Raw genomic sequence first — 20,867 nt, forward strand, 5'->3', positions numbered from 1 at the left:
AATAATAATAAGTTTATCAATTAAGAATAAGGTAGGCACAATTGTTCAATACACAACAACAAAAGAGTAGTAAACATAAAGTGTGTAAATGAATAGTTCCACCATCGATAGTATCACAGCATTTAACATTAAGTCGATGTGCAGTAAAGGTTATGGTGTGCACATCACTGTGTTAAAAGGAACCAAACATGTGATATGTGGTGTGCATTTCACTGTAGAATGAATTGCTTTGGATAATATATAAATAAAGTACCTTGCGATCGTGTCCGAGTGATGTGTTTCAATGAGGAGAAGAAGGATTGAATTTGAGAAGAAAAACAGAAAATCCAAAATGGTGTCACGTACGTGACCTCCAGTGATGATGTGTGTGTGTGACCCTGCACAATCACACGAGCACTCGCGAAGGAGAATCTTGATGGAAGGTAGACGTTCCTTGCTGCTCTCAACTGGAACGGTGTCAATTCAATAGGCTTTATTCAATTTTCACTGTATTAAAAAATCATAAAAGCAGGTACATACAAAAATACTTCCATACAATCCAACACCAATAAATAACATCTGAATTAAAAAATTATTAAATCCTTAGAGTGAATCTATCGAATAGTTAGCAGTTCATAGTGATTTCCGTAATCTTAAAACATTTTTTAAAAACATTGTCATAAACATTATGCATGCAGGGTTCCCTAATTGCTGCAAGTTCAGATACGCTGGCCTACATTGCCGCCATGCACCATCTCTCAATTATTGCTTAATCCATCTACAGCGTTCTTTTTTGTATATTTTACAGAACATGACCAGATGGAAGGTGGATTGGGATGACATGTTGTCACATGGGCATACCGCCAGGGTTCTATGCCAGTCGTTTTTAGCTGGGAACGTCACTAGACGATGGAATAGATTAAATCTAAATCTGGTCAGAATGAAACGTTCAAACCCCAAAGTCACGAGGTTTAGATAAGGTTGTATTCCATGGGTGGTCAGCAGCAATTGATGTTCGGGCCCAGTTTTCTTAATGACCTCCCCTCCAAGTCTCATTATATTAAAGTGCTCCATGCATAGGTGTTTCAAAACTTTCTTTGGGATTTATCCTATTAATTTAGGGTTACTGTACCATTCTGGCCTTTGTATATCGTTTAGCACCCTCCTGACATACTCAAGCCATTTAATGTGCTTTACGTTATCAAGGGCCATATCGTCTCTAATTATTCCCTGGTTTAGACCAAGTTCTTGTGTCGCCCAGACTCTGCGCCACAGCAAAATTGGTTGGATTCTAATCAAATCAGTTAGATGATCCATACCTAATTCTGCGTGGCAATTATAACCCGATGTGCCCTTTGGAAGGGCCAACAGATATCTAAAAAAATTGTTTTCAGCGATTCGAAGTGATGTTACATCCTGGTACCCCCAAATCCCTGAACCATAAAGAGCAATGCTTCTGCATTTTGCCACATAAATACTAAGCATGATTCCGGGCTGTTTTTTACCCAGTTTACTTGTGAAATTTATAACAGCCGCGATCGATCGCTTAAAAGCTAGAGTCCTGTTTTTCATTTCCGGGCCCCAAGCACCCGATCTTTCAATGTTTTGGTATGTTCTACTTGGAGGCCTGCCACTTTAAGTTGTTTGCACCTGCCACCACCTTTACCACAGCACATCACAAAAGACTTCTTGGCGATAACTCTGAGGCCTCTAGTCTCCATGAATTCTACATACTTAGTTAGGGCCTTTTGTGCACCCACCTTAGTCCTAGCCATCAACACTGCGTCATCCGCATACAGGAGGGAAGCTATCTGCTTATTGCCATACCTTGGTGAATCAATGTTACTTGCCACCAGTTCCTTTTCTAGAATGTTCGTATATAATGAGAAAAGGAGTGGGGCCAGCACGCAGCCTTGTCTCACCCCCTTCTGTATGCGGAAGGACCCCGTGCATTCCCCCCCAATCCGTACCTTACTTTGGCCGTTGCACTTGAGTATAATTGTCTCAGAAAAAGGACAATAGCTGGGTCCACGTTCATCTCCTCTAATGTTTCCCAAAGTTTTGTGTGCACTACGCAATCAAAGGCAGAGGAGAGGTCGACAAATATTGCATACAAGCAACCATCTTTGGCCCTGGTATACTTCCCTTGTAGCAATACAAAATTTAAGACCTGCTCAACCGTGCCCATCCCTGACCGGAACTCATATTGTACAGGGGTTAAAATATCATGTTCCTCGGTCCACGTCTGTATTTTATTCAGGACCACTCTCCCTGAGCAATTTTCATTAATGAGAGCAGGAGAGATATGGGTCTGTAGTTTGATGGGCTTTCCCTATCACCCTTTTTATAGATGGGAATTATCACTGATTCTGCCCATGTTTTTATAAATCCTTTGCCACAACATGCACCCAAGACCCGCAAGCAAAGTGGGGCCCATAGATCAATATTCATCTTGTAAAGATCACTAGGGATTCCATATGGCCATTTGTACCTCCTCAAGGGTAAACTCAAGTGGAATGGGGAGAAAAATACTCGCTGTTTGCGATTCCCCCGGGCAGCTGCTATAGACGTTAGAAAAAAAAATCTATCCAGGATTTTACATCAATGACTATTTCAATCCTAGCCATCTCTTTGTTGTTGAGGAAAGGTGTGTTAACTACCTGCCAAAATAATTTCGCATCTTTACTCTCAGCAGCCTTCAATAACTCCTGCCATGCTTTATCTTTAATTGTTTTCTTTCGTTGGCGCCTAGCTAGATTATATGACTTCCTATGCGCCATTATTTCCTCATGATCCCTCGGTTTTTTACTTAATACTAACTTAAGGGCCGTATGCGCCTTTGTACATTGAGAGTCGAACCAGCCCTTAGTTTTATTACTTTTTTTGGTGCGGGACCTAGTTAGGACACTCTGTATAGCAGTAGTGATATTACTAAATGCCTCCAGAATTTCCTCATTTGAGGACTTCTCCTCTAAGCATACCAAAATGGGAACCAAGACATTTTCCACTATTTTCTTGAAAGTTTTTATTTGGTCTACCGAGCTCCATTTCAGAGCGAGACCATTTTGTCGTGCAACTACTAGGTCTTGCGACCATACCAGAGTCTCAATAGTGGAGGTACTTTTATTTCCTGGGACACTAACAAGCATTTTCAGAGGCAAATGGTCGCTCAGTCCGATGCTAGGGATCTCAAACTTAACCACCCGACCAGCAAACCTATTTGGCATGATGATATAGTCAATGACTGAGTGAGACCCCTTGCTAAAAAGGTAGAGGAAAACTCAATTTTAGGGGAGCACAACCTGTTTGCGAAGCCAAGATCGAAGTTGGCCATGATGTTATTTAATATTTCCCCTTTCTCATTATGCTGAAAGTGACTCCTACCCGCAGTCTCACCCACCCCATATTCCTGAAACCCACATGTTTCACTATCACATAGGTTTAAGTTAAAATCACCTACCCACACCCATATATAGGGGCCGATTAGGATGGCGGACGGACTTGCGTCCGTCCGCCACCCCTGAGTAGGAGGGACCGTCCGCATGGGCAGCGGCGGTCCCTCCATGGCAATTAGGATGTTTTACATTGCGGCGGGTGCTGCTTGAAGCAGCACCCGCCGCAATGTAAAAAACGAAAGCTGTGCATTTGCATGCACAAAGCGGCAGGCACCGCGCGGTGCCTGCCGCTTCGTGCACGCAAAGGCAGGGGGTACCATAGGTACCCCCCTTGTGCACCCCCCACGCAACCTTCAACCAGGGGACCCGCAACGGGCCCCCAAAGTGATTGTCCGTATGCTTTTCCACGGCGGAAAAGCCGCCGCGGAAAAGCATTACTTTCCCTACATCCTAATATGGCTGGCGGTGTCTGACAGACACCGCCTGCCATGTTAGTGCTTTTCCGCCGTGGTCGCCTTCCGACCGCGGCAGAAAAGCGGCGGACAGATTGTGAGACCCACCAGCCATCCTGATTTGGCGGTGGGTCTTTCAGGCCTCCTCGGCGGATTTCCCACATACCACCGCCGGCCCGGAGTATGCGGGAAATCCGCCATCATAATGACCCCCATAATCTTTCCCTGTCACACTTTTTATGCCCCTTAATTCACGTGTCAGGTTTGTTAATACTTCCATGAGGTCAGAGTTCTTAATGTTGTTATAAAAATTAACCACAACCAGAACATCAGAAGAATTTAGGGCCAGATGTAGGTAAATTCCATTTACCGATTCATAAATACCGACTCATACCGAATCGGTATTACAGAATCGGTAAATGGACTGTAGGTAAAAAATCGGTAAAAGTTACCGAATCGGAATTACTCGGTAACCCAATTCGGTAATTACCGAATCGGAAAATTCCGAGTCGGTAAATTCCGAGTCGGTGAAACCCAAGCATTCCTATGGGCCTCCTAGCCCATAGGAATGAATGGGATTTACCGAATCGGATAAATCCGAATCGCAATATACCGATTCGGTAAATTTACCGAGTCGTGAGTTTGAAAACAGCCATGTGAGCCTGCCAACCAATTAGGGACCCCCTCCACACCCCACAACCAAGGCCCTGAGAATCCAACCGATCAGATTGAAGCACTCCACCCCAGTACCTGGGAGTGGCCACACCCATGCAGGTGCAAAGCCAACAGACCAAACATTTCTGCAGAGGTGAGAGGAGCAGAGCATCCACAGGCAAGCAGTGCAACAGGATGGAGTCAACTGAAGGCCAAAAGGATGGTGGGGAGAGAAAAAGGAAAATCAAGTTCAGCCCTGAGGAACTACAGGTGGCTGTTGAGGAAATTGTCAGCCACTACAGCCAAATTTTCGGGAGGCTCTCTCTGCATGTTGCAGAGAGTGTGAAGAGGAACATTTGGATTGCCATACAGGGCAAAGTGAATGCCATAGGTGTGACCCACCGGGAGATTGAGGACATAAAAAAGCAGTGGTATGACCTGCGCATCGTGACAAAAAAGAAGATTGCGGCCCAGAAAAAGGATGCTGGGGAGACTAGAGGTGGCAGGAGCAAAGCCCCTAAGCTGACAGCAATTGAGGAGCTAGTGGAAACCACCATGGAGCCAGAATGCATCCATGGGATAGGAGACATGGACAGCACAGCAAAAGCTACAAAAAAACAAGGTAAGAGGCATGTACCCTTATCCACACCCATCAACCTGACCCCGTACCCCACTGTGTAGACCCATCATACTGCATAACAACTCATACTCGGTGTTAGCAATGCATCATGATAGACGTAGTCATGAATACATACATGCAAAGCATCCACCACATGACTCAGCAAGGCATGCCACACACATCACCAAACACACAATGTGCATGGGGCAAAGATGTGTAGACTATTTATTTAGGAACTACACACAGGTGAACAACAACATTGACCCTATGTCAATTTTATTCCACAGGAGAGTCCTCACCCAGTTCAGCACCACCAAGGGAGGAATGGCCAGCTGCACCTAAGAGAGGGGAGAAAGAGAAGAGACAATCTGGTCACAGCGCGGTAGAAGGAGGCAATGACAACACCCAGGCAGCCTCATCACCAGACCGACCCACAACACCTGTCCCACTTTCCCCTCTGTTGTTTGGATCGCCTGAACTGACAAACACACCCATTGCAATGTCCAGGGTGTCCATGCCGGGAATGGGGCAAGTAGGCATGAGGAGCCCCCTCAGAGGATCCTGCAAACCTCTGATTCGGAGGATGAGGATGACATCCCCCACAAGAATGCACCTGTGGCTGACAGGGCAAGACCACCGACAGCAGCTGGCGCTGCGCGCACCAGTGTGCTTGGCAGGAGGGCACGTGAGGGTGGGCAGGGGCAGGAAGGGGAGAGCCTCTTCTGTGGCCTGGAGGGCACAATGGTGAAGGTCCAGCGGCAGCAGGCCAAAGCACTGTTAGCCATGCATAGGCAGGTCCGCTGCAGGAACAGTAAAATGTCCAACATGGACAAGGGCATTGGCCACATAACCTCAAGTCTGGACCAAATTGCAAAGGGGATTACAGACATCTCCACATACATGGGAGTACTGTCAGATAAGCTGGACAGGGATCATCTGCAGCGTGCCAGGGATCGACAGTACATGCGCCAACAAACTAAGGCAATTAATCGATTTGCTACTAGTACCTCACTACTCTGCAGACGCTCTATTTCCATGCAGGATGCAGTAGTGCACTGCTGCACAGACTTGACACGGGGCATGGGGAGAGTGACATCTGCGATGGAGCAGATGCTCAACACCAACACTGGCAATGCTGGTGACACCGGTGTGGAGGAGACAGAGGGGTCAAGCAGCAGGAGTGGCTCTAGCACACCAGTCCCGGAGGTGCGCAGGAGCGGCAGGCGCAGCCATGCAGAGTCAGGCCCCAGCAGGGGATCTGAAAGCCAGGAACAACAATCGCGCAATGTAGTGCGTGGATGTAAGCACTGACCTATGGTGCTGATTTACTGAACTGCGCACAGTGACAGAAACTGAGCAGGAGCAGGCAGAGACATTGACTTTGAGTAACAAAGCCTTTTCTGTGTGACAATGATGATGTAGTGCAGATTAAACTACACTTGTCAAACACTACACCTGTCTCTGTGTCATACATTACCTAGAAATATCGACGTGTAATTTCTGTCCGTCTCAATCTACCATCTAATGCTGCTGGTCCTGTTGCCTGGGGCTCTGCATGTTCTTGGTCCTCATCAATGTCCTCGTGATGTGTCAACTCCACCTCTGTGCCTTCCTTGGTAGCAAGATTGTGCAAAATGGCACAGGTCACAATTATCTTGCAACACAGTATGGGGGTGTACTGTCGAGCACCTCCACTCTTGTGGAGGCAGCGGAACCTGCTCTTGAGGAGTCCAAATGTTCGCTCCACTACGTTGCGAGTAGACCTGTGTGCCACATTGTATCGCCTTTCGGCTCTGTTGGTTGGGTTGAGGTATGGTGTGAGCACAAAGGAACGCAGGGCATATGCACTATCACCTGGGAGGGAATGAGAGGTACATGAGTTACAAACACATTGCACATTCAGCTGCCATTCATTACAGGGTGTGTTACACGTATTTACCTAGCAGATATCCATCTCCAAAATCTCCAGCAACTAGCCGTGTGTATATTACGCTGTTCTGGAAAATGTAGGAGTCGTGCGTGCTCCCAGGAAATTTGCCCACTATGTTGGTGATGATGTTGCCTGCATTGCATATCACCTGCACATTGATGGAGTGCGTAGACTTACGGTTTCTGTATATGTGTTCAGTTGCTGCAGGTGGGCATAGGGGAATGTGGGTGCCATCTATGCAGCCTATCACATGCGGGAAGTGTGCCAGTCCATAGAAATCTGTTTTTGTTTTTGCTAGTTCCGCAGGTGTGTCAGGGAACCGGATGTAATGTCCCATTCTCTGCATCCAGGAACTTCCTGAAGAAACGGGACAGACAGCTCTGGGATACACCTCCTACTGCAGCTATCACACTCTGGTAGCTCCCAGAGGCCAGCAGGTGTAAGCTACACAGCACCTGGACATGGGGTGGGATGGCGTGGGCCCTGGGTGTTGGGTGATCCAGGTATGGCTGGAGGTCCCTTATGAGGTCCATGATGGTCCTGGGGTGCAGCCTGTACCTCTGGAGTATCTCAGGCTCAGTCAATTGGAACAGTGTGATCCTCTGCCTGTATACCTGCTCCTCCCTTTGCCATACCCTCAGACCTGCAGCCTGTAGCCTTCGCCTCCTCGCAATCACATAGAGTGCCGCCATTTTTGCAACACTGTTGCATTTTGGGCCCATTTTTATAGGCTGCACATGGTTACCACCTGCTTTCAGTCCATGGTAAATACCGACTCTTAAATACCGATTTTCATTTAATTCGGTATTTTTGGCTTTTCCTACAGCTCGATGGGCATTTTTTCCGATTTCTTATTTACCGATTCGGTGAATAAGGACTCGGTAAATAAGGAATCGGTAAATACTGATTCAGTATATATGTATACGGTAAATACAGATTCGGTATTTTCCCGATTCATATTTACCGAATCAGTATATTTTTGACTCCTACATCTCTTTTTCTCAATACCGGTCGGTAACGGACGATTTTACCAATTTTGGCCCGTTACCGACCGGTAAAGGGCTACCTACATCGGGCCCTTGGTGAGATGGTGACCAATTGAAAATAATGTGTGCTTGTTCTTCCCGGGGTAATGCTAGCGTTCAGAAGGTTAGAAACATAAACGCATAATCCCCCCTTATGCCTCCCATGGCTAGAACGCACCGCTGGAACATGGAAGGTTCTAAAACCATCTAGATGTATTTCAGTTAAAACCCAGGTCTCCTGAACACAGAGAATATCAAAGTTATTAACAAAATCTCCCCACGCTGTTTCTTGTACTTTGTTCACTAGCCCACACACGTTCCAGGACACTACACTTACTTGACAACCTGGTGTTCTGGTGCCTTTTGGACTAGGAACATTTTTGTCTATTTTAGATTCAGACATGCAATACATCGTGTCTTGTAATATCGTGGGATTCAAGGGCTCGGTACCAATCTTTAGACTCATATTCAGGTCTAATTTAGATACATAGTGACCCCCCCCCCGTATCTTGTAAAGGCTCAGACACTTTGCTCTTAGGAATGGGAGAAGTAGAAAAGAGTTCCTCTCTTGTTTTGCAGTTATTCGAGCACTCATATGTGCTTCCTATTTGAAGAGCAGATGGAATAAGTCATTTGTTTATATCTAAGCCTGAGAGGGGTTCAAATAAGTTGTGTAATGGAATGTTCCAGTACTCATTTGGATTTGTAGGGCGATGATCATTACCAAAAGGAAGAAAAAACCTATTTGGGTGTTGAAGTGAAGGAAAATGCGGGTGATTGTTTATATACTGTCTTGGGGTAGCGAGATACTGTTTACGGTGGGGGAGTTGGAGGGAATCAGGGCGGCCCAATATTGGTGGATAGGTCGGAGGCATCATCAGGGTTTCAGGATAAAAATAACTCAGGTTGCGAGATGATACATTACCCTCCTTTCTTCCTGAAAACCAATCACTGATGTGCGCGACTACTCTGTGGTCCCTGAAATTTACTATCACCACATCCCCCTCAATGTCTTTAGGTCGCACACCCACCCAACTGCACCGTCTTACAGATATTATGTCTCCGTTCAGATATGATGGAAGGGGTCTATTATTTTGCAACCAGTGGATAAATTTGTTTTTAAGGCTGATGTTAGATTCTATACTTCCTACTGGCACAACGGGAACTCCAGTCAAGATAATAACGTAGTTAGATGATTCTGGTGGTAAATCTACGTTATTTCTGTAAATTGATTTTACTTGGTTCGTTTTTGGTGCCTTCGTTAGGGTAGGATTTCTGGTGACAGAGGTTTTCAGGGGACCTGATTTAACCCTTTCTTTATGTGAAGCTTGCATGGCCACCGATTTAGGAGGGTTATTATCTAGGGTCGTTTTTTTTGGTATGGAATTAACCACTTGTGGCAAGGATGTTTTCTGTATTGGATATTTAGTTGCTATGTGGGTTTCCCCTGGATTGGTTTCTTTTGGGGTTTCATGTAAACTAAGAGCTGCTACAATACGATCCATGTTTTCCCCTAACCTTTTGACTCTCTGTAGGAGTGATTTTAGGAGGTGTTCAATATCCTCCATCATCCCTATTGCCGACAGAGCTTCTGGCACAAAAGTTGTTTTTGTTTTGAGCCCTTTGAGTGCGTCCTTCTCTACCTCCTTAGATATCATGGTTGTTGTGATCACAGGTGATAGAGATGTATTTGAGGATTTGGCCCCTTTTCTAACCCCTCCCTTTCTCCTTCTTTTTCTAGGTGGGGAACAATGTGCTCCCTTGTATCTCTTGGTTTGTATCTTTTCCTTGGAAACGCTGTCTGCCGTCAGCAATTGCGTTTCCATTGGTGTCGCCACCTCCACAGATAGGTTAGATACGGGAGATGTAACATTTAAGTTAGACTGAGAGACAATATCTAACACTGTTGGTGCATTTAAATCAATTAGAGAGGTCGATATAGAGGGGGGCCCATTGCTGGTAGTATCCTCATTTATTTCAATAATATGGGGGGGGTGATCTAAGTTGAAAGATTAAAGGGATGTTTTCAGTATTAAATAGCTCTGGATCTGTATCCGTAGCTAATGAAGTGTTGTTTTGTAAATCTAAAGTTGGTGCCTCTTTCTGGGCCAAAATTTTGGGCTTTTTTTAAGGAGTTCGATAGAGAAACGGCGCTCGGCACGTTTCTCGGCCAGCGCAATCTCCCTATCTATTTCCCTATTAGCCCTGGCAAAGTACTTATCTAGAGGTCCAAGTATGGAAACCCCTACAGTGGGGGGTAAAGAATTCTCCACACATATAGACATCCTAGTGTCTATAATCCAAGTCAATAATAAGAAATAATCAAATCCAATACAAGTTAGCCAAGAACCCCCAAATAATCAAATTTTACAAATGGCAGTAGATAATAAGAGTCAGTCACCAAAACAGCTTGCTGGTTCGGAGTCGTAAGGGCAAGGTAGAGTCCTGGACAAAATGTTAGAGGGCGGGCCCAGCCCAGCCTCCTGCAGCCCCTGACGGCCACAGACGGCCCGCCCTTTGTCCGGGCTTCGCCCCGTGCTCCGTTCCGCGCGCGTCCCGCGTGCGTGTTGTGGGCACTCCTATTTAAGGTGGAGAGGCAGGAGGGGGCGGGAAGAGGACCAGCTGCGGCCGATCAGCGCCGCTGAGGAGGCTGGTCCTCGCAGTCCCGCCTCTGTCCGTGAGTGGGGCAGATGTCCTGAAACAAATCCTTGGAGTTCTGAGTCCCAGCGTTAGTGCAGCCACAAAGGTCCAAGTCCCACGAGCGGCTCCCGCGAAGCGGGGGCCGCGAGAGGTGGCGTAGTGGTCGGATACAGCAAAGGGAGAAAGAGGGTCCACAACAGGGTTCACTACGGCAACAACCCTTCGGCGTAACAGCAAAGAGGCTCCCAGTCAGGTATGCTCACTGCAGGTTCTTCTGGAACGGTGTCACAACTCGAAAGATGTGGTCGAGGAGGCCGTTGAAATCGTTTAAGCAACAGTCCGGTGCAATAATCAGGTAGACACCAGTTAAAATCTCAACACCGCACTGCACTTGCACCTGTACTCACAAGTAGAGAATACTCAACAATGTTAGTTCTCGATCAACTCTAAACGCAGCACAGCAGCACAGTGAAATTGTCAACCATGCATTAGTCATATAAATGCAATAAGTTCGTAAGTAAGTAAGGATTCCTCTTTAAGTTAAGAATAACCCGAAAATATAAACAAACTTGTGTGGGTTTTTGTACTGGTTGTCCTCTGCTTGCTTGAACGCTCGTATCCCTTCTTCTGTTGCCAAAATGTAAGCCCACCATGTACCTCCAGTAAGCACCACAGAGCTGCGTTGCAGAGAGGCCATGCCCCATTTTACACTTCTGTGCAATGCATCTCTGTGGCACTTACTGGACATACCTGGTGGGTTAGTTGGCCCCCAGGAACCCTAAGGATTCAAGGGGACTTTATCCCGCAACTTAAAAAGCCCAAAGGGTGAGTTTGGGGTGAGTTTGCACACATGTCACCTCAGGCCCCCCCTCCCTTCATCAGCATGCAAGCGCACCCTGTGGCACATTTTAAGAGGTAGTTTTAATCCCCCTGCCCTATTATGTACTAGGCGCTTACCGAGGAGATCATGATAATCACAGGGGTACCCCAATGCATAGTGTTCCCTAGTATATGTAGTTGTTTTCACTGTATTCTAAGTGTCTTTTAGCGATCCACTGGCTCTAGGCGTGGTTAGTCAGAGTCAGTTAACACCAGTACCCGTCTGAAAAAGTTGCGGGCACAGGATGATTTTGTAACAAGGCCTCTTTCTGCTCCTCTGTTGGTTCTTTCTGCACATGTCTTGCTTCTTCCAGCGCTTTTCTTCATGTTTGAGGACTTCTGTTGCTTCTTTCTGCATTTATTTTGTTTCTTTCTGTGCGTTTTTTCTTCTTTCTTCACATGTCCTACCTCTGTAGGCATAGTTAGAAAAAAAGTTTAAGATCCAAGGCTTGTCCCCAGGCGTAAGGTAGTAGGGCAGCAGGATAAACAGGGCAGCAATCCTGGCAGGTCAGCATTCTTGTATAGCAGCAGTCCAGAAGAGTGACAATTCATTCAGCAGCACAGAAATCCTTCTTTCTGGCGGAGTATCCACAGGTTCAGGTGTGTACTTAAGAGTTGGTGTCTGAGGTCCTACTTTTATACCCTGGAACTCTGGTTCTGGAAGGTGAGAGAAGCTTCGAGACAGTTTCTTTGAAAAGCATGGGATTTTGTGCTTCCTCTACCCTGGCTCCAAGCTGGCCGAATTGACAATTTAGAGTTATTAGGCCTTTTGTGTGAAGGCAGGGGGCAGGCTATTCAGTTGTAAGTGGGGCTGTGCTGAGCCTTGCTTCCCCTATCCTTCCAGTAGCTGGCCCATTCCGGCACATCTAATCTCGCAATTGCTTGACTGTCTAGGAGGAATTCACAAAGTCTAACTGTCAGTTACACCCGTTCATGTGACCCAGGCCACAGTATAGGCACAAAAGGGCTGAGGGCAGGAAAATACAACTTTCTAAAAGGGGTATTTCTATAACTATGATCAAAACCCCAACTTTTCTAATACACAGGGTTCATCACCCTAATTCCAAAGATACCAAACATTACATAGGAACCAGCTCCCAATTGGAAACTGCAGCATATTAAATGTAATAAGGAATCCCCAGTGTTATCCTATGGGAGTCATCTTTTTGCCCTGTTCAGTTCCATTACTCAACTAATACCGATAGTAACTGTCTAGTATGGCAATTTGGGAGGATAACTATTGCAAATGACAGACCCCTGTAAGTCCCTAGTGTAAATAAAAGCAAGGGAGACTCAAACTGCCAATAAATCCCTAGGATATATTAGGGCAGGGAAGTTTAGAGGCCCAGTAGATTTCTTGCACGGAAGTGTGCAATGCTGTGTTGCCTGCTGTCACTATTAAAGGCAACTCTGCTTTGCAGAATGTCCTTAAAAGTAAATTACAAGCAAATTTGACTTTTAAATTAAAGGTACTTTTAAAGTGGTAATCTACCTTATTTTTACATAGAAGCCACCTCTAAGGTCTCTCCTAGGGGCCCCAGGGACAGAGTGCCATATAACTATAAGCAGGGACATTATAAAATATGTTTTCTCAGCCCTGGTGAGTGAAAACTTGTAAATGTGTTTTTTCCCATTGTAGATTATTAGTTTAACAGGCTAACATTAATATGTTTTCGTTGCTTGTGAGCCAAAATTCAGCTTTCTAGCAGCCTGTCCTGATTGGTCAGCCTTAATTGGCTTAGCCAGACTGCTCTCCTGAGGAGATAAGTCACCTGAATAGAGCAAGGGTTATCTGATGGGGGAGCTTTGCAGCTGCATAGAATAGGTCAGGATGGGGACTGGGTATATCAAACTGGGTTTTAAAGAGATAACATGATAATAAGTAAAGCCAAGCTTTTCACCCTCTTTCTGTACCCCCAGCCAAATGGCAGCCTCAGGAATGGAATTTGCAGTAGTGCTGGAAAAAGAGTGCTAATGGAAAGGAACCAACCCAGTAGGATGGTTTAGTTAGCTCTTACTGTAAAGGATAGAAACTCTCTATCTTGAATTTTTAAATGCAGTGCTTCGTGGGACAATAATATGCCCCACTTTGGAGGAAGCTGCTTTGGGTGGCACACTGCACCTCATTGTACAGATGTGCTCTCAATGAGTGTCACCCAAGATCATTGAATAAATATGTGAGAGCTGAATACCAACTAAAAATGTTCCGCTTGGAACTACAAGAAGAAGGTAAGCCCTGCTAGAACTCTCATCTGCACTCCAAAGGACTGCAAACTGATGGACTGCTCCTGCTTCACACTTGGAACTATAGCCCTATGAACTTTGCCTTGTCATAAAAAGGATTCAGAAGTGACATCCCTGAGAGCAACAGGCTAACCGGGCTTCTTTACACCATCTTTCTCAACATGTCTCCAGCCTGGAGTACGTCTAGTGGACTTTTAAGGATTTTGCCAGGTTCTTTGTGGGAATTGTGGTCCAAAATTTCCAAAGACCACCTCAGAGCTTCTAGACCCTTGGATTTGTATTTTTGACACTTTGAAACCTCAAGTAAAACTTCAGGAAGAAGTTCCACAAGTTTGAAGTATTTTTGAACAACTTTTGAACAAAAGCTCCATAAGTGGACCGACTCGACATTCAGAGTCAAGCTAACTACCTTCTACTGTATCATACGCAGCTCAGTATAGGTTTCACATCCATAGGACTGCTCATATCAATGTATGCAGATGATATGACGATCTACTTAGGGAATCCTGTAATAAACTTAGCGTCAGTAATGAGGGAACTGGTACGATAAGGAGACCTATCAGTTATCCAGATAAATTGGATTAAATCCACGATACTGCCCTTGACCGACAGCACCCTTCTTTTCGACACAGAATTCCCAATACAATGGGCATCCGGCCCAATCAGATATTTAGGAATATGGTTTAGCCGAGTTCTACAGGAGATATGGTCGGCCAATTATGGGAGACTGATCAACTGGTTGGAGGGAAAAGTGCACAGGTGGAGTACTCTGCCATTGTCCCTGGCGGGCTGTATAGCGATTATGAAGATGGTCATACTCTCAAAACTGTTGTACCACTTAACAAATATTCCAATGCCGCTAAACACGCACTTTTTCAAAAGGTTGAGATCAATTATACTGGAATTAATCTGGGCCGGCAAGCAGCCTTGCTTATCCTGGAATATCTTAACATTGCCTTTTACACAAGGGGGCCTGGGAGCCCCTAAATTTGAATTGTACGCATATTGCGTTCAGGCACACTTCCTCTATTATTGGCAGCATCCTACACCATACCAGCCGCATGTAGCAATCAAACTACATAAACTGGGCCTCTCCCACTGAATACGGCACTCTACCAACAATACAAACACCCAAACTCAGAAATAGACACTGTTGAAACGCTTCACTGGGCATGGCAGAGACTGGCACGTAGGGCACGCCAGGAGGTCCTGTTTGCGCCATCCATGCCTATAGGCGGTAACCCGCTAATTGTCCCATTATTAGACACTGCGACCAGGCAGTGAGCTGCGTCCCATGAGCTCAAGATAGGTAAAGACCTGTATCCGGAAGACCCCTTTGTTACATTGCAACAGATGTGTACGGATACTCCGCCTACAGCGATGGACACCCTTTTCTACTACCAAATCAGAGCTGCATGCAAGGCCAGATACGCGGACTTCCCACACATACCCCCCACACTTCCAGCTTAAGAAAATGTAATAGCGGTTTTGTCACCCTGAAATCTTATCACATAACTTTATAGCATTACTCAAAGGGAATCCCCTGTCACGGAGGTACACTCTAAACTAGATTGGGCAGAGGACACACACATCCCTATAACGGATAAACGATGGTCCTTCTGCTGCACTCAATTGGCATACCTATCGCCAAATGACAGGCTCTGGCTGATACATTTTAATTACCTACACCGCTTATATCGTACACCACTGCAGCTGCATCGCATGGGGCTGCACCCAGACACTTGTTGCTGGAGATGCGGCTCCCAATTTAGCCTGGGAATGCCGACCGATAGCATTTTTTTGGCTAGTGGTATACAAACACATTAGCGCAATGACTGGACATCCCATGGCATGCTCTCCGCTGACTGCATTGTTGGGGTATGTCCTTGACATACCAAAGGGGAGGAGGAAACTTACAGCGATCCTGCTTCTTATGGCCAAGAGACAGGTGGCGATACATTGAAAAAAACAGGCACCCCCTACCACAACGGACTGGGTGTACTCCGTCACTTATTGTAAAGACCAACTGTCACAATTTTGGGAATTAATGCCCAGCAAATCCCATCCCAAGAACATCTGGGAACTGTTTGTGTCCTGGCTGGGTACTCTCAGAAGCGAAACGCATGACGAGTAATACACTCAGAAGCGTAAAATGGCAGAGTTTAACGTATTTAATCCTCTAAGGAGCAGGTCAGGGCCTTTGTAGACCACAATATATGATCATGCCGAGGAGTGTACTCTGGTTGAATGGATGCATGCATCCAAGGCAACAGCTTAGAACTATCACTTTAGGCAGTGTATAATGAATGCATAACTGTACAACCAAATTGTTTTCACGGCGAGTGATGTTTGTTTTTACAGTTGGCTTTTTGTTGATGAGGCTAATTTGGAATATATAGTTCCTGCACATGACATGTCACCTCTAGTGACTCTGTAATTGTATAACCGTGTGTGCAACCTTGAACTGTTTTTAATATGTAAAAGCTTCTTAAAAAATGTTTTTTTTAAAACTACCTTAAACTCTAAACCAGCCTGGATTTCATGTTGATCCAGATGAAAGCTCTGGAGTTCCAGACTCCCAGGATTTGACCGGAGCCTCGCAGAGAAGCAATCCGATATCATTGCATCAAAATCGGCCTGCTAAAAGGGAACGCAGAGAAAGTCCTCCAGAAAAGCTTCTAAGAGTGATGGTAAAATCTTGACTGGATCCATCAGCTTAAAGTATCTGACCAGGGGTCCACTGTGGTCAGCTTCAAACTTTCACTTTGTCCCAGTCAAGCACAACCAGATGTCGCAGAGTGGCACTATATGATGAGCACTAGAAAGTGGTTAATCTTTAATAATTCATACCTCCAATAATCTATAATAGATGTTTACCGTGTTGGTGTCATTTTAAAGAAAACATATTTACTATTTATATACATTAGTGTGGGATTTTTATTTTATGTTGTGTCCTACTGTACTGGTATTTATAAATGCTTTACATACCTGCCTTCTGAGTGAAGCCTGCTTGTTTGCAGACAGCTACCAAGGTTTGAACTAGGGTGTAATGTATTGGGGCCTTGGCTGTACCTAATATTGCATTGGTGGCCCTATTGATAGTAGTAGGTGAATTCTTACTTATAATCCACCTTCTAACAGAGGGGTAGGCCTCACAGTAGTGAAGAACAAATTTAGGAACTTTTCACTACCAGGACATGAAAACTCTTAAATGTACATGTCCAGTCTTTCAATTACATAGCACCCAGCCCAATGGGCTACCAAGTGCCAACCTTAGGGTTCAATGATATATTTGAAAACAGGGGAGTTTGAGACTTAGTAAAGGGTTTTAATGCCAAATCAACATGGGAGTTATAGGCTGAATTCAGGCTTCAATGGCAGACTTAGGACATGTTTTATGGTGCTACCTAATTTGGTGGTGCAAATAAGTGCTCCAGGCCTACTGAATAGGGAACAATGGTGAATGGAATGCTGAACATTGCAAACATTCTCCCCTAGTCACAAGGATCTGGGTTTAATCCATTGTTGTTTTGCTCACCATGCCACCCCAGTTTGGACCCAGCCATATGCAAATCAGTCTTGACCCTGTTCCTCGTGGGAACAGTCCAGCCCGATCTGCCATGCCAGGTCCTCTCTGGACCTGAAAAACAAGTATCTTGGGACAGGTATCGGGGCATCCCCTCTCATCAGCCGGGCTAGCTTGAATCCCATGGTGCAGTGAGCACTGGACCCACATTTGGGCATACCTTGCCCACTCAGGGCAACAAAAGCAAAAGGTACAAATGATGGACAGAATGCTGAACAATGCAAACATTCACAAACAGTCACAAAGATCTGGTTTAATCCATCATTCTTTTGCTCACCACGCCACCCCAGTTTAGACCCCACAATTTGCAAATCAGTCATGATCCTATTCCTCATGAGAACAGTCCAGCCCGAGCTGCTAAGCCAGGTCCTCTCTGGACATGAAACAAGCATCCTGGGATCCGTTTCAGGACATTACCCATCATCAGCCATGCTAGCTTGAATCCAGAGGCACAGTGAGCATGGGATCCAGGTCTGGGCATTCCCTTCCCACTTTGGGCGACAAAAGCAGAGGGAACAAATGATGGGCGGAATGCGGAACAATGCAAACATTCACTCCAGTCACAAAGCCTTTGGTTTAATCCTCTGTTCTTTTGCTCACCACCCCACCTCACTTTGGACCCAGATATATGCAAATCAGTCTTGACCCTGTTCGTCATGGGAAGAGTCTAGTACAAACTGCCAAGCCAAGTCCTTCCTGGACTGGAAACAGGCATCCTGGAACCGGTTTCGGGGCATCACCTCTTATCAGCCAGGCTTGCTTGAATCCAGTGGCACAGTGAGCACTGGACTCACGTCTGGGCATACCCTTACAATTTAAGGTAACAAAATCAAAAAGAACAAATGATAGATGGAATGCTGAACAAATGTTAGGATTTAATTTACAGGCCCGGAGTATATGGCATACCACTCTACAAGGGATTTATTGGTAATATAAATTTGCCAATTGGTTATTACCAAAGTTACCAAGTTTTAGGGTAGTGAGCACAGGTACTCAAGCACTGGCTAGCAGTGGTACAGTGCACAGAGTCGTAAGGCAAACAAAAATTAAGTGCAATAAAAAAGGAGGAGGTGAGCAAAAAGGTTGGGGGAAGCCCACCCTAAGGCTGACAGGTCTAACAATACTGGTTACTCTTAGATCTTGCTAACGAGTTGAATAGAAGGATATCCACCTCACATATAAGTGGACACATTTTGCTTCCAGAAAAGTAGAATTGCAATTGGATTGTCTGCATTGCCAACCTCCGCCATGACCCCTCTGCCCTGCTACACTCCCTTGGCTACACTTGTCTCCCACCCTCGCATTGGCCTTTTCCAAACACATTTACCACTTACTCAGAGCCATTGTTAAAAGCATGTGTTAAATCCAACAGAATTGGAAATTGGATGGAGAATTCCCCAGGTAAATGTGGATCCAAACAGTTATTGCTCATACTGCAAAGTTTAACTAGTGATCGAGGGTTGCATGTGCACCAGTGCCGACTGAGAATGGAAATTCACCAACCCTGCATCTCTGTACAAATATTAACAATCAGACACCTAAAAGCGTGTTTCCTTGACACTGTAACATACGACCAATTTTACGGAAATCACTGTTGCACATACCTTAGATCTCACTGATCACACTGATTAGTAGAGAAGTGTGGCTCAATGGTTAGAGTGGCAGACCCTGATGCAGTAGTCTGGCCGGGACCAGGGTTCAATTCCCGCCTCGGCGGGTCTCGGGCTCAATTTCCTCGGACCTGATATTTCTCGCCTCGGTGCCTATTCTAATCATGAGTCCCACTCTGCACCTCTGGGCAATAGCTTGCTTAATCTCTACAACGGCCCCAACAACGCTGAGGATGCCTGACTTCACCTTGGGGGTGCCCAGGAGTGGGCTCCTCACAGGGAAAGGCCAGGAAGGGTTCCTCGGCGGTATTTGTACAAGCGCTGAGATGCCTACGGGTAGTTGTGCGCTACTCAAGTGTGTAATCATTTCATTTCATTCTTTGAGAAACGGAAATGGAAACTTTACCAGGACTCTAAACTTAAGTATTAGGACTGCAGTCCTCCCTGTACAGGTGTTAGTGCACATAAATAGTCTTGTAGTATTTACTTTATACACTGGGTTTGGGAACGGAGGCGGGATTCATTCTCTGCTATAACATTGAAAGCAGTTGCAACAAAATTATTAAAGCGTACCTCTTGATAATAAAAACACAGATGCTATGGCCTAAATGTTGTTGTCACCTGTGTACAAAGCTGGACCTTCTTTATCCCTGCACGTCTCAAGTTTAATATATATGGCTCTGTAAACCTCATATAGTTTAATGTCTCCTGTATCTTTCGTCTTTCAGTTGAAACTGGATGAACGATTTAGAAACAAGACTTGCGGCCTCTGTGGAGATTTTAATGGGGAACCCATGAACGAGTTCACTGTAAAAGGTAAGAACCTAGACATTGAAACGCACAGTATATCATGCTTCACTTCTTTTTTATTCATAAAAATACAGTTGTCTGAAAGTTACAAATCGCTTGCATCAATTACTGTGTATTACCTAAGAAGGAGAAAAGTTTAATGGTCTATGATGTTACTGTCTAACCTAAAATATCATCAGATATCCACTGCCTTTTTCTTATTTCTAAAGGGAAAACAAATATAGATATATAGGGAAAATGTTGTAAATTTGTTCTTCATGTAACATTGCTGACAGTGGTCGTTAGCCCTTCCTATGTGTTCTTACCTCCTTAGCCTCACAGAATAGCTATGTGTGTTCTAACTTGTACTGGAGTGTTCCACTCTTGTCAGTTGATAGTCTGGTCACCTGGCGAGGTGTGCGCTCAGCTGTGTCCTACAATAAATCTACATATAACTAGCTAGAAGTGTCCGGAGGTCTATCTATAATAGAAAGCAATACATTAAACCTTCTGAAGATCATCCACTTAAGCAGCTGTTTGAATAAAGCGCTAAACCGGAAGCTTTATTTTCAGAAAAATCCATTTGATCACATTCATACATTTTACAAACTAGTTTTGATAATTCAGAATACATTTGAATGCACAATTTAGAGGAGGTTATTGGGTAAAGGAGAAGCAATCTCTTGTACATTTATAAAACATAACAGTTACAAATATGGAGACAACTAGAAACTTAAACATTGTGTGGACATTTTCAGGTTTGACCCAGGATAACAGTTTATTGGTTTAATGACATGTTATAGATAGTCTTCCCCCAACACTTGTCCAGGACACTATTGACATTAAACCATTTGTGTTTTAGTGGTGATCCTTTTTCCCTGGCCAAATAAGGGTTACGCCACAAATTCCGCCTTCAGTATTAGCAATTTAATGGAAAGTAAGCATTAGACTCTAAAGATGTTTTGTATCAGTGCATCAAATCACCAATGCTGGAATCCATGCACAAAAAACATGCATAAAACTTTAGAAAACCACGATGAAAGCAGATTAAAATGCTCACTGCTA

General features: G+C 45.0%; 1 protein-coding gene across 1 annotated transcript in view; it reads left to right on the forward strand.

Annotated features, from left to right (window-relative positions):
- The window catches only part of LOC144823881 (mucin-2-like), a 1,553,567-nt gene that overhangs the window by 333,632 nt on the left and 1,199,068 nt on the right, over positions 1 to 20,867 (forward strand). The window contains exon 5 of the mRNA XM_078682769.1: positions 19,742 to 19,829. Coding sequence (XP_078538895.1) covers positions 19,742 to 19,829 — 88 coding nt within the window. The remainder of the gene's footprint in view (positions 1 to 19,741; positions 19,830 to 20,867) is intronic.

This window comes from Lissotriton helveticus, chromosome 3_1 (assembly GCF_964261635.1).
Source record: "Lissotriton helveticus chromosome 3_1, aLisHel1.1, whole genome shotgun sequence".
NCBI lineage: Eukaryota > Metazoa > Chordata > Amphibia > Caudata > Salamandridae > Lissotriton > Lissotriton helveticus.